Source organism: Rhinolophus sinicus, linkage group LG03 (assembly GCF_036562045.2).
Source record: "Rhinolophus sinicus isolate RSC01 linkage group LG03, ASM3656204v1, whole genome shotgun sequence".
Lineage (NCBI taxonomy): Eukaryota > Metazoa > Chordata > Mammalia > Chiroptera > Rhinolophidae > Rhinolophus > Rhinolophus sinicus.
Window position 1 is genome coordinate 11,632,459 of NC_133753.1, and position 13,999 is coordinate 11,646,457.

Here is a 13,999-nt window from a genome sequence, read left to right on the forward strand (position 1 = left end):
ATTATAAATGGTGTGTGTCAACCCCAGGCAAGGTGCTGGATTGCACTTTCATAAATGAACCTTTCTCATTACTGAAACTGTTCTGTCTTACACATACCCAGAGCAGTCTCCTAGCTGAGGGACCCTGAAAGAATTTGGGGTATTAACCCCTCAGTGATCACTGCATTTTTTGGCACTGAGATGTGTAGCTCTCCACTTCCTCAGCCAAACCTCCATGGCTGGGTGGCCCTTGGGGAAATAATATGGAGCTTCCTTTCAGAGATGATGAGACCTTGATGTGGAAGGAAACAAAGGGTGGGGTTCAGTTTGCTGTATTATGTTCTGTAAGTCACACTTTCATAGAGCAATCCAGAGGCTGAGCCTTGAGCTTTGAAAGAGTCCAGGGTGCCAGTGCCCCTCCCAGCTGTGAGGTCCCGCTGGCCTGCTGGTGCCTGTAGAGTCCCTTTGCTTTGACACTCTACCCTGCCTCCAACTCAGCAGGATTGTTTCCTCGCAGGTATCACCCAGGGCAGGATACATTTGTCCCAGCTCCTGGCTTCCTTATACTTTCCAGTTCTTGCCCCTGCACAGACCTTAGGCAGGTCACTTAACTTTCCTGACCCTTTCCACACCATTGGAAGGAGGATAGTACCTATTAAAGAAGACCAAATAGGTTAGTGCACTCAGAAGAGCTTCAAAAGCAGTCAAGTATAATCTAAATGATTTTCTCATCCTTAATTTAAAGTGTGTTACCCATCATAGAAAGGGCCTTTCAGAAGTGAGTCTGTCTGTGGGAATTTTCTCCTGTGGCTGGGAGATAAATTTTGTGTCCCTTGGCTCCCCAGCGTTCTTTCAATCACCGCACGTGTTCAGCCACATTTTTCACCCATGTTTTGAATTTGGCCTCGCTGATTGGTCGGGAAGCACTGAATTGCTACTCTTTTTGTACACAGTTTTGATTTTTGTACCTACAGATCTTACTGAGATGTTCATTAGGTATTCCTGTCGCACCAGTTATTTATCCAGTCTGCTTTCCGCTTTTTTTGGTCATTCATTTCTCTGGGAAAAAAGAAAGTGAAAACATTATTGATAAAAGCTTTCCAAACTGATAAGGCATCATTTGACATTTTAAAGAGGGCCAATTTGGACCATGACCTCAGGACTCTGCTTCTCAGACAGTGTTGATCTGATCCCAGACACTTGAAATTTTATAGTCTAGTCCAGAGGTTCTGCAAGCAGCTTTTGACAGAGAATCAGATATTCTGGAACCGAGCTGCACAGCCATGCACTGTGGTCAATCCAAATTCTGCTATTGCTCTGAGATGTGCCCAATGGTGCATGGAATGAATGTCAGAGCATTTGGGAGAAGGGAAGGAACAATATTTACCATAAAAAGCCTTCCTACACAAGAATGGACTCCCTGCTGGGATCTCATTTGCCAGCCCAGCCCTTAGATGTTCATGTACCTGCCTAATTAGAACACAAACCCATAGAAAACACTTGTTTCTTCTCACTGTGGAGGACCAAGTTGTATAGCTGGTTTGAATATTCTTACCAAGCATGCGTGGCGATGGATTGTAACCCTCGGTGACTGGGTTTCAGTATTTTAGAACTCAAAATACAGATGATAGCCAAACTGTATTGAGCTGGATTTGGCTTTTCTTCAGTTCAGTGGGCTTGGCACATCCCTGAAGGCCTTGGTCACCTTCACGAAGATTAGTGGTCAGAGTCCAGCCTGCAGTGGTACCAAGTGCCAAAGGGTAGACCCATTTTTTTCTAGCTCCTTGACACAGTGGATAATTTATTTTCTTTATATTAAATCCCTATTATCAACTTGCACATTGTTTGGTTGCTTCTCACACAGCAGAAGGCAGATTATGAAACAATTTGTCTCTTTTTTGTTGTTCGCTGATGGTTTTAATTTTGCACAATTGAGTCTCACATTTCGGAAGCTCCAATCAAGTGCTTGCTTTTGAGTGGTTCTGGAGCTATTCTATAAATGGTGAATTTGTTCAGTGTATCTAGTATTCACCTTCAAAGAAAATTTCAAGAGGTTGTAACAGAGTTCACAGTGGAGACGCTGCTTAATGATTTTTCTTTTTTTTTTTGCAACTGCATAAACAATTTCGGCTGAATATTTAGCACCTAGGACTAGAGGAACATCAAAACCATTATTGTAAGTGTATTACTTATGTTCCAAAAGTTTAGTAGAGGGCCGGCCCAGTGGTTCAGGTGGTTGGAGCACTGTGCTCCTAATACCGAGGTCGCTGGTTCGATTCCCACATGGGCCAGTGAGCTGCGCCTCTACAGCTAAGATTGTGAACAACAGCTCTCCCTGGAGCTGGGCTGCCGTGAGCAGCCGGAGGTTGGCATGAGCTGCTATGGGCTGCTGAGTGCTGCCACGGACTACTGCGTGCCGCCATGAGCGGCTGGCAGCCAGCATGAGTGGCCAGCAGCCATTGTGGACAGCCGGCGAGAGTTGCCGTGAGTTGCTGTGAGAGGCTGACCGACTGCCTCAGCCGGAAGGAGCACAAGGCTCAAAATACCAGCATGGGCCAGGGAGCTGTGTCCTACACAACTAGACTGAGAAACAACAGCTTGAACTGGAGGGGGTGGGGAGAGGCAGAAGAAGGGGAAAAAAAGAAAAGTTTAGTAGAGACATAGAAGTTAAAAGTAGACCCAAATCAAATTTCCAGAGATAAAAACAACAATGTCTGAGTTGAAAACTACTCTGGATGTGATTAAAGACAGATTAGACATTGAAGAAAAGATTAGTGAACTTGAAGACATAGCAATAGAAACTATCCAAAATTAAACAGAAATTTTTTTTTAAGTGGAAAGAGCATGAAGTATAACTTCAGGTGGCCTAATATGTGTGTAATTGAAGTCCCCTAAGGAAAGAGGAGAGTAACAAAAATTTTTGAAGAAATAATGACTGAGCATTTTTCAAATTTTATGAAAACTATAAATCCTTAAATTCAGAAAGCTCAGTGAAGCACAAGAAACATGGAGAAAACTAAGCCAAAACACTTCATAATCCAAATTGCTCACAACCAGTGATAAAAGAAAAGTCTTAAAAGCAGCCAGAAAAAAAGACAGAGTACGCACGGACGAACAAACATAAGGGTGACAGCAGATTTATTGTCCAAAACCACGCAAGTGAGAATAGAGTGACACCTTTAGAGTTGGTGGGGGTCAGGGGGACAGAGGAAGTAAACTGCCACCCCTGAGTTCCACACTCAATGAAAATATCTCTCAAAAATGAAGGCCAAATAAAGCTTTCTTCAGACATACAATGGCTGAAAGCATCATGAGCTGAACTGCACTGTAGGAAATATTAAAGGAATCCTTTGGGTAGAAAGAAAATGATACCAGAAGGAAATATGAACCTTCACAGAGGAAAGAAGAGCCCTGGAAACCAGAATTATATTGGGGACTACATGAGTTTTTCCTTATTATTTAAATGTCCTAAAAAGGTATTTGACTATTTCAACAAAAATAATCATGTAGGGTGGGATTTATAACTTATGTAAAAATCAAATGTATATAATAAGAGAATAAAGACTAGAAAGAAAGGGAAATATGCACTTGTGAAGAAGTTATACTATATGCGAAGTGGTGTAATATCATTTAAAATAGTGAAACCCTGAAAGCAACCACTGACAGTTATGCTTGAGACTTCAATGCCTCTGTTTCAATAAATGATAGAACAAAGAGACAGATGGTCCTCGAGGGCATAGAAACCTTGCAACAACACAATCTATTTGTAAATAAAAAATATTCACTTAGCTATTTCTTACACAAACATATTCTTATCATACAATTCCAGCAAATGTGCATCTTGTTATTTACCCAGTTGAGTTGAAAACTATGTTCACCCAAAGACCTGCACAGGAAATTTTATAGCAGCTTTAATCATAAATGCCAAAACTTGGAAGCAGTGGAGATTCCTTTGACTAGATCAATGGGGTAAATGGAATATTCTCTAACAAGCAAAGGAAATGAGCTATCAGGCCACAAAAAGACATGGAGGGACCTTAAGTGGGCATTGCTAAGTGCAAGAAGCCAGTTTGGAAAGTTAATATACTGTATAATTGCAAGTAGATGACGTTCTGGATAAGGCAAAAGTGTAGCAACAGTAAAAAGATAAGTAGTTCAGGGATTTGGGAGGAGGGATGTAGGGATGACTAGGTGAAGCAGGGCCATTTTTAAGGCAGTGAATCTGTTGTTCGGGGTGCAGTAATGGTGGGTACTTGACGTGACCAGAACACGTGTCAACACCTGTAGAACTGCACAACATGAAGAGTGAACCCTAACGTAAAGTATGGACTTCACTTGATAGAAAAAAATAAAAATACCAAAATGAAAACAACGGCAACAGAACCACATCATGGTGAAACACTGAACAAATGTGGTTTGTTCTATGCCAATTTTACGTCAATGGAGCTGTTAAAAATGTCAAGTCTTTGGCTGAGCTTCAACTTCTGTGACAAGGTGGGAACCTCTGAGCTCCCAGCTGCACTGTCCTCAGCCGATGGCTCCTTGTGAACAGAAGTTACTCTTCCTCCTTCCTGCGCAGCACTGCCATCTCGCGTGGCTTTCTGCAGCCTGGAGTGATGACGGTTGCTGTGTAAGAGCAACTCAGATGAGGCCATTCTCCAAACCATGCACATGAGGTGCTGGGTCATTTTCTCATGTTGAGTGTGTCTGATTCCCTCTCTGTAGTGGTGTCCACTCTGAAAATCAGAGAGGCCAAAAACCTGGCTTCTGATTTCTGTTATGCTGTTAACTGACTATTCAGTTTGGGGCAAGTCACTTGCTTTATTGTGGCAGACCTCAGCTGCTTCATCTGTAGAATGAATGGGTTTTCCAGGGAATTTCTCTGGCCCCTTCCAACTGCAGACGCTGTTTCTGTTCATAGTAAACCTCACACTTCTATGTGGAGTGGAATGTGTGGGGTGTGTATATACAGGTATCCCAGGGCACTTGACACCGCAGCAGCCCTACTGTGTAAAGAGGACCTGGGGACCCTCCCCACAGTCTGGTTGCCAGGGGCAGGGGCACAGTTTGGTGCTGGTTTCAGGATACAGCTGCTCATCTCTGCCTTTCATGCTTTCATACGTCCCAGCCCTGAAATCTCTCTTGGCAAAGAGTCTCTCCTCCATCTCCAAAGAAATGCCCGTAATGCAAAGCTCTGGGTGTTTTTTTAGCTTAGAACTGAGAGGTGGCCTGTGGTGTAAATGTTACTCCAAACGAAGGCTGAGAGTTGGAAGATTTTCCTAGTAACTGAGCCTCCTGGGAGCATTTAAACGTTGTTGTTTTTTTATGTTCAATTGGTTAAATGTACATTTTGGGATAGATGTTCTTTAGGTAGTATTGTGCTGTGAGCCTAGCTCTACTTACCTTTAAAAAATTCTTTAAGGACGTTGGGGCCTAATTTTTTGAGAAGCTCTGTTAGGTCTGACTGGGGTCATGGTGAAGTACCTGATCAAATTCTCAGCTTGGATATCAAAATCAAACGGTGCTTTGGGTACGAGGATGTGTAGGGGCCTCTTTCATCTGTAACTTACGGATACTCTTTCGGTGCTCCGTTTTGATGTTCCATTTCATCCTTAAAGAGAGAGGGCAGAGGACAATCTGCTTCTCTCACTGGGATATCCTGGGACCATTTTCTGGCACTCTACAGCAACATTTTAAAAATTGAAACCCATGAAAAGCAACTCACCCAGCTTTTGTGTTTGATTCCTTTTAGGACTTTGTTTAGAGAAGTTGCCTATTTCCTCTTCTACCAGTAATCTCCACGTGGACCGGGAGCAGGATGTCATCACATGTTATGAGAAAGCAGGAGACATTGCACTCCTGTACCTCCAAGAGATAGAAAGGGTAAGTGAGGACCATGAGTTCCTTCCATTTGAAAATGTTTTAAAATTTCATATCAGGTCGTAGAGAACTCTGGTCACCCTCCGGAAAACCTTCAGCCTGTCTGCCTCTGGGTACAAAGCTTTACTTATACTCTTTAGTGCTAAGGAGAATATGGTGGTGATTCAGGCCCCTTGTGAAAATAGATAGGTCAGTGTTTGGGAAACATTTTAACATCCTCTGATCCGAAATGACAGCATGCATCTCTTTACACCGTCAGCGCCCTGAAGTGGCTAATTATTCCCATTCTCCTACACAAAACGTGTCGACCTTTGTTTGTACTTGCGTGGACCATCTGCCAGGATAGTGTACATCTGCGTTTGGGTGCCTTTCTCTCAGTGACTAGCAGGTTGTGTATTCCCTGAGACCCTTTGGGATGGTTTCTACCATCAGTCAGAGCCCTGCCTGTAGTTTGGGAAAGTGGAGACCAGCAGCGGACAAGAGGGCCACCTGAGCAGAGAATGAGTGAGCCAGAGACGCCGAGCTCACACCCTCAGGCAGAGGATGGCGGAGGCCAGAGGGGGCCAGCGCGGAGTGCGTAACCGGTCTGTTTAGGATTGCTGTCTTTCGGCTCTGCTCTTTATGAAGTTCCTTCATTTCTCAGCCTCAATTTTCCATCTGTAACAGGAGCATAATAATAGTTCCTACTTCATGGAGTTCTTGTGGGGATTATAAAAGAGCATGTAAATAAAGGCACTTAGCCCAGGGTTCTTGGCAAATGTCAGTTATTTTTACGGTACCAATAGCTTCTAGCCATCTCTGCCTCAAGCAGGGTTTTCTGGAGTTCTAGCCGAGGCTTCACATTGAATATTTCCCCCTTCAGACCCAGAGATGTATCCTGTCAGATCGTTTGAAATGATTCGAAATCCTGGGAGACTTGGAAAATAATCATAGTCTCGTGTCCCATCAGTTTTATGGGTTCTCTTTTTCCATAAAGATTAAAACAGACGGACTACCAAAGTCTTGTTCTTTTGTTATTTTATAAATGTACAGGCCATATGTTGATGTATGTGAAGTCTGGGAAAATAGCCTTCTTTACATGACCACTGGGCTTGGTGGAAGTTCAAGGGTTTTTATGAAGCAAGATAATGGGTGCTGTGCAGCAGATACCTGTTTGGCCTATTTAAAAAAAAAATAAAAAAAATTTGAACTTAAATGACTTTTAAGAATTATGCTAAATTGAAAACAGAAATTTTAGGGAACTAGAATCTGAAAGAAGTACAAGACTGGGGCGAGCTTAGGTAAATAGTGCTTTAGTTTTCTGGGTAGGCAGCCCTGTTAAGTGGAAAATCCCACGTGTTCTGTTCCTATGTTTGTTCTGCCGGGCAGAGGCAGTCAGTTATTCAGTGTTTTCCCCTCATTTCCCAGCCATTCTGTATGAAGAAACTTCTGTTTGCCAGGACCTTTTGGCATTTTACTTATTAGTGTTGGCTCTTAACTTCATTCACTAGCAGAAATAAAATTGGGGGAGAACTTCTGAGGACAGTTCAGAGTATTTTGGCCAGTGTTTTTTCATCATCTGGGACCACTGAATTGTGTTTCTGAGGCAGCCCCGTTCTCTGAGTTTCCCTAAGAGTGGGTTCTGTTCCGTGATGTTACAGTTCTTTGCTTCCTGAAGGGCAGTGACTCTTCAGAGAGGGAGCTGACCTTGGCTTTCCCTCGAGCTAACTTAAGCTGTGAGAGGCAGCAGAGCACAGCTGCAAAGTGACTGCTGATGTTTTGGGATCCTGGCCTTGCCACCTCTTAGCTGTAAAACTTGGAGCAAGTTACGCAACCTCTCTGTGCTGCGTCAGGATCCTCCTCAGTAAAACAGCAATAATAATTGCTGTAAGGTTGTTGGGAGGATAAAACGGTTTCACTCATGGTTAGCACAAGGTTAAGTGTTGGTTTTGTTGTCATTATCTGTTCCTGTGTCACCTGGCAGTGGGATCTTTCCTAACCATAGAAGATTTCAGGTATTTCGATAAAAACTGGAGTATTATAAACAATATTTTATTTAAAATGTGAAAGAATTTTTAGGGCAATGTTAATGGAGTAATTTTTTCAGGACAATTTTGTTTTCTTTGTCTTGTGTGAAAGATAATGGGACAACATTTTGCTTGGAGTCCCTATGTTATATCTGAGTTCCGGACTTCTGTTCATCTGACTTACTGTGGTTCAATCATTTTTTTCTGTGTATTTCAGCTTTCTGTTCTTGTGGTAAGGCTAATCCGACTACCTGACTTGTCTAAGGCCACAGAACCAGTGAGCTGCCAGGGTCCCCTAGCCAGTACATGAAGGCAGGGCCAAAGAAAATTCGAAGACACAAAAGCAGTGCGCGTTAAATGTTTGTTTAGTTGTCCTTGTTATATTAGGGTTACAGAGACATCAACTAATAATTTGTTCTCTGACTGAGGCATAAAAGATCCCTCTAAAATTGTGCCTATAAAATAATTTAATCAAGCCCAATCAAATTAGAGCAGATAGAATTAGTGAGGACATAGGATGGCCTTGATTCGTTTATCTTCAGATGGCGGCATTCTGCCAACAGTAAACAGTGTTATCTGCCCCACAAGGAGATTCTAGTGGCGCAGTGATAGGAATAAAGATGACTTCATCCTTGGGTATCAGAGTGCGAGCCCCGCTTTTGGCGAGTGAAATCCTCCCATTCTGCCCTTTGCAGGCATCAGCCAACCAGCCGGTTCTGGCTTTCTTCAGCAGAAGCCGTGCCAGAGTGGAACTTTACCTTCTGCTGACAGTTCATTCCTTTACACCCTATTTTAGAAAAGAAGTTAATGCTAGATTATGGGACATCCATAGACTTTTTATGGGCTCTTTCAGTGATCAAGTTTTGAGAAGAAACAACTGGACCCTAAATACTGCAGGGCTCAGCCCGGGTTTCCTCTGTTTATCGGGACTTGTTCACTGGTCAGCCCGGCCACGCCTTGAGTGTTTTACGTCCTCCTCAGAGGAAGAACTTGCAGTGACATAGCTGAGGTGTTGGCTTCAGAACTGGATTAGATTAAGGTTACTGTGTGTCTTGAATTCAAATCAGATGTCCCAGGAAAAGCACTCAGCGCTGCTGATGAGAAAGGCAGGGTATGACTGGAGGTTCACGTGGCCTTGCTTTTGGCTTCAAAATGTGAGACCATAAGGAAAGGACAGATTCTTTTTTCCTTCCCCTTTCTATTCCTTACTTTTTCACTCAAGCCAAAGCAGCAGGTTACAGTTCCGAGTTTGAGGTAGTATATCTGAATGAACACGTCCTTAGAGAAATGTCAGGAAACTGGCCAGGCAGTGTGCTCTTGCATTGAGCCTGCCATCTGACTGACTGGGGAAGGAGGCTACAGCACACTTAGAACTGAGCTCAAAGAGTCCGGAAACCAGAAAAAGAACAGTAGCTTATTTCAGTCTTTGTATATTCTCAGTCAGTCTTTGCCCTCATAGTTTTATAGCGTTAAAGGGTTTTTATATCTGTCTTTTTTTCACTCAACATTATGTCAGAACCTGAAAGTGTTTTCAAGGCTATATAATATTTCAAGTGAATGGCCTCTATGATTATATTTAACTTATGGTTGGGTCTAACCTGTTGTAAATACTGCTACAATGCCGTCTTCCTTCAGGCAGCTTTTTCCTTGGCTTGCATTGTTTCCTAAGGGCAAGTTCCCAGAAGTGGGGACACTTTTTACTATTCTCATTACTGCATATTGTGTCCAACTGCTTTCAACAGGTCATACTACCTTTGGCAGTACAGGAGGGTTAGGGTTTCTTTGCAGTCTTGGCAGGGTTGCTGTTGTATCAACGTTATTTTGCCAAACTGCTGGGTGAAAGTGGTACCCTACAGTCTTAGTTTGCACTTCTTTGACTGTCATTCAGGTTGAAATTGTTTCCGTCTATTTGCTTACTGGTTATATTTCTTTTCTTTTCTTAATTGCAGCATTATTGAGATATAATTCAGATACCATACAATTTATCCATTTAAAGTGTATACAATTCAATGTTTCTTTAACACATTCAGAGAGTTGTGCAACCATCAATATTTAATTCCAGAACATTTTCATCACCCCCAAAAGAAACCTTGTACCCATTAGCGGTCACTCCCCATTTACCTCCAACCTCTCAGTCTCTATATATTTGTATATTCTGCTATGTTGGTGCAAAAGTAATTGCGGTTTAAAAGGTTAAAAATAATTGCAAAAACCACAGTTACTTTTGCACCAACTTAATAGACATTTCATATAAATAGAACCATACAGTATGTGGTCTTTTAGGCTTCTTTGGCTTCTTAGGCTTCTTTGGCTTGGCAGGATGTTCTCAGGATTCTTATATGAACTGCGATCGAAAAGTACAGTAAATGTTTAAAATAAAAATATTTATTACAGTAAAAGATATTGCCATTAATCCCTCGCAAAATGCCCCCCTCACTTCCAACACACTTATCCCATCGTTCTTGCCACTTTCTGAAGCAGTTCTGGAAGTCCCCTTTCATGACTGTCCTTACTTCATCCTCCATCATGACAACACTCCATGTCACACATCGCTTCTGTTATACGGCTGTTTCTTTCAAATAAAAACATTACATGTGTCCTCATCCACCTTATTCACCAGATCTGGCATCGTACGACTTCTGGCTCTTCCCCAGAGTAAAAATGATTCAGGACATTGAGGCAGCCACCACAGCACAACTAAAGACACTCATGGAAGAGGACTTCCGGAACTGCTTCAGAAAGTGGCAAGAATGATGGGACAAGTGTGTTCAAAGCAAGGGGGGTAGTATTTTGAGGGGGATTAATGGCAATGTGTCTTTTAGAGTAATACATTTTTTTATTTAAACATTCACCATATTTTTTTATCACACCTTGTATATTGTAGCATGATCGGTACTTCATTTTCTTTCTTTTATTGCCAAATAATATTCCATTGTACGGAAATACTACAATGTGTTTATCTATTAGTCATTTATCATTTGGGTTGTTTCCACTTTTTGGCTGTCATAATAATGCTGCTATAAATATTTGCATACAATATTTTGTCTGGACAAATGTTTTCCTTTTTCTTGGGTATATCTAGGAGTGGGATTGCTGGGTCAGATGGTAACTTTATATTTAACTTTGTTATATTTCCTTTTTGTCTGTTTATACTTTCCGTTCAATTTTTGCATATAGGAAGGACTTTTCTTACAATTTGAATGAAGTCTTTATATCATAAATATGTCAACCCTTTATCATATTTGCTCTCAACGTCGTCCCGATCAGTAATTTTCCATTTTTAAGTTGTACATAGTTGAATTTTAAATCTGTATATGTAGTATTTATAAAAATAATTTGATTATCTTTTTCTTACATTTATTTCATTATTTTAAAGCTGAACTATTGGGATAAACTCCCTCTAGGATTTAGAGTTTTCAACCATTTTCCATATTTTTAAAAATAACTTTTAATTTCAAAACTTCTGGGGATTTATTTTGGTGTATGATATTAGATATGACTCTAATGTTTTTCTCAAATTTTAGTGCCTCTTTAAGATGATCTCATATCTCTTTCATGTTTTCTGTCATATATTTTAAGACATTCAATAAAATGTTAGATACAACAGTAATTTCTGGCTTTACTATTTTGTTCTGCTAATCTTATATTGCACCAATATGACACTGCTTAATAAATATTTTTTTATTATGATGGTTTTAACATCTGAAAGATTAATAACTACTTATTTATTCATTTATTTATTTCAGAATATCCTTTGTCCTTTTCTGTTGTACTTCTGGATGAATTTTAGAATAATTTTGTTGAGTTCTAGAAAAATCCTATTGGGATTTGGCTGAGTTTTTATTAACGCTATACATTAATTTGGGGAATTATGCTTAGTCTTCTATCTATGACTGATATGTCTTTCCATTTTTACAAAACTTTTGGTATAATACAGGTTTCAGTAGATTTATTTTACTCCCAGATCTTTTCTGTTTTGTATTGTCTGTGTATAGGATTGTTATTTTTTTCATTATATTTTTCATTATATTTTCACCTATAGCGATGCTTTTGATTTGTTAATTCACTTGCACAAACATTGATTGAGTTCATTCTACGTTCTGCACACTGTGCTTGACACCAAGGTCACTGGAATGAATAAGCCACAGAACATGTCCTTAGGAAACTTATGACCTCATGAGGACACAGGTCCATAACCAGTGGGGAGTGCTTGGTGGGAGAACTGCAGAGAGGGTATTGGGCCCGTGTGGAAGTTCAAGGTCGGCTCCTGGAAGTGATGACACCTGAGCTGAATCTTGAAGGCTGACAAGGATAGCAATATAGGATTATTAGCCACAATACTGACTTCCTCTATAAAAACAGAGTTGATTCTTTTCATTTTTCTAAGAATACAAATAGATACGTAGCAGAAGAATGATTTTTGTTGTTATTATTTCTTCCTTTCTATTATTTTTCATCTTATTTCTCTCATGCCCGAGTTCCAGACTTTCTAAACCAATGTTAAAAAATAAAGGTGGTGGAAAATATCCTTATTTTGTTCCTACTTGAAGGTAATTTTTTAATGTATCTCCATTAAGAGTTATAATGTTCATATTCTCATTAAGTTTCTCATTTGCAATTCATGTGAGGTGTATGTTGTTATTCCCATTATACAGATGAGGACGATGAAGACCTGAGAGATCAAAGGAGTTATCCTAAGTTCACAAGTAGTGAGGATTTTCAGAACCAGATCTAGAACCTGGGTCTTTTGACCTAAAATCTTTTGCTCCCGTCCCGTTCCTATTATGCTTCCTCAGTCACTGGGTGTATGCTTTTGCCAACCAGGCTGAACTTGTTAAGGCTACTTGTTGGCAGTACTCTCACAAGGAAGTGTTTATCCACAAAACAAGTGGTGGCTTCAACACCGCCAAACAATGCTCCTGCCCAGGCCTGTGTTAGAGGCTCTTTGTGAGGAAGGGATTAAATCCAAGACACTTAGAGCTCAGAGAAACCCTGAGCTAAGCTATTCTCTCCCTTGCATCTAGATTCCTACTTTCCCCATTTATTACCAAACCTCATCCCGGCTGCCCTGACCGCTTGTCTTTTAGACTTTGTTCTACAAGCAAACACAGACTGATAAGACAAAGGAGGGAGGAGCTGGACTGCAGAGTCAGGCAGACCTGAGTTTCAGCACCAGCTGTAACACTTGTAAACCATGTGATTTGGGCAACTCAATGGAGCAAAGTCTCAGTTTCTCCTTCAATAAAGAGAGAATAATAGTGTATATCTTACTAGGTTTTTTGGGGGGATGAACGAGATAACCTGTGTATCTACGTCATACCAAATGCATAGTAGGTTGCTTTCTTATTGCCTTTATTCTGCATCTCTGATTGGCCTTGTAAATTTATTCATTCATTCACTTATATATTGAATGCTTCCCCTGCCTGACACATTGCAGTAGACACTGGATATATTAGTAAATGGAATAGATGAGGCCCCTGACTTTGTAGAAGTTGCAGCCATGGAGGTAGACAGCCAGTAATCAAGTTAAAAAATACATTGATAAATGCAGTGAAGGATGGAATAGGATGCTGTAAGAAGGCAAAATAGACGCAGACCCACTTTACGTTAGGTAGTCAGGGACGGCCCTTGGGAGAAGGTGATAGTCAAATTGATACCTGAGAGATGAGAAAGAGCATAAGAGTAATAACATGATCCAGATTATGTTATAAAAAATGATTCAGGCTGCTTATAGAGAGTGGCAGGGAAGTAAAGGAGCAAGAAAGGATGTGGAGACTCCATTTAGGAGGCTGTTGTAGAAATCTAACCGGAAGTGATGGTAGCTTAGATGAAGTAACGTTTGTGGAAATGGAGAGATACAAATGTATTTGAGAAACAGTTAGGAGGTAATAGATTAGATGTAAGAGGGTCAAGGGATCAAGGCTCCAAGGGATCCAGTCTGATTTGGGCAGCTGGGTGGATGATGTTATTTATTAAGATGGGGTGATAATAGAAACCTCAGTTTGGGGCTGAACCTGGACTCCTAAGTGTATAATAATGCTCAAAGCTTTCCTGGGGGATGGAAGTTAAGTGGCTCTTGTCCCAGGAAGGCATTCTAGGAGTTAGCAGGGAAATGCCCAGAAAAGGACTCTTGA

General features: G+C 41.0%; 1 protein-coding gene across 11 annotated transcripts in view; it reads left to right on the forward strand.

The window, feature by feature from the left end:
- Nucleotides 1-13,999, forward strand: part of TTC7B (tetratricopeptide repeat domain 7B) — a 238,820-nt gene that overhangs the window by 43,336 nt on the left and 181,485 nt on the right. For all 11 annotated transcript variants that reach the window (XM_074327043.1, XM_074327041.1, XM_074327049.1 and 8 more), the window contains one exon: nt 5,732-5,862. In XM_074327043.1, the coding sequence (XP_074183144.1) occupies nt 5,732-5,862 (131 nt within the window). The remainder of the gene's footprint in view (nt 1-5,731; nt 5,863-13,999) is intronic.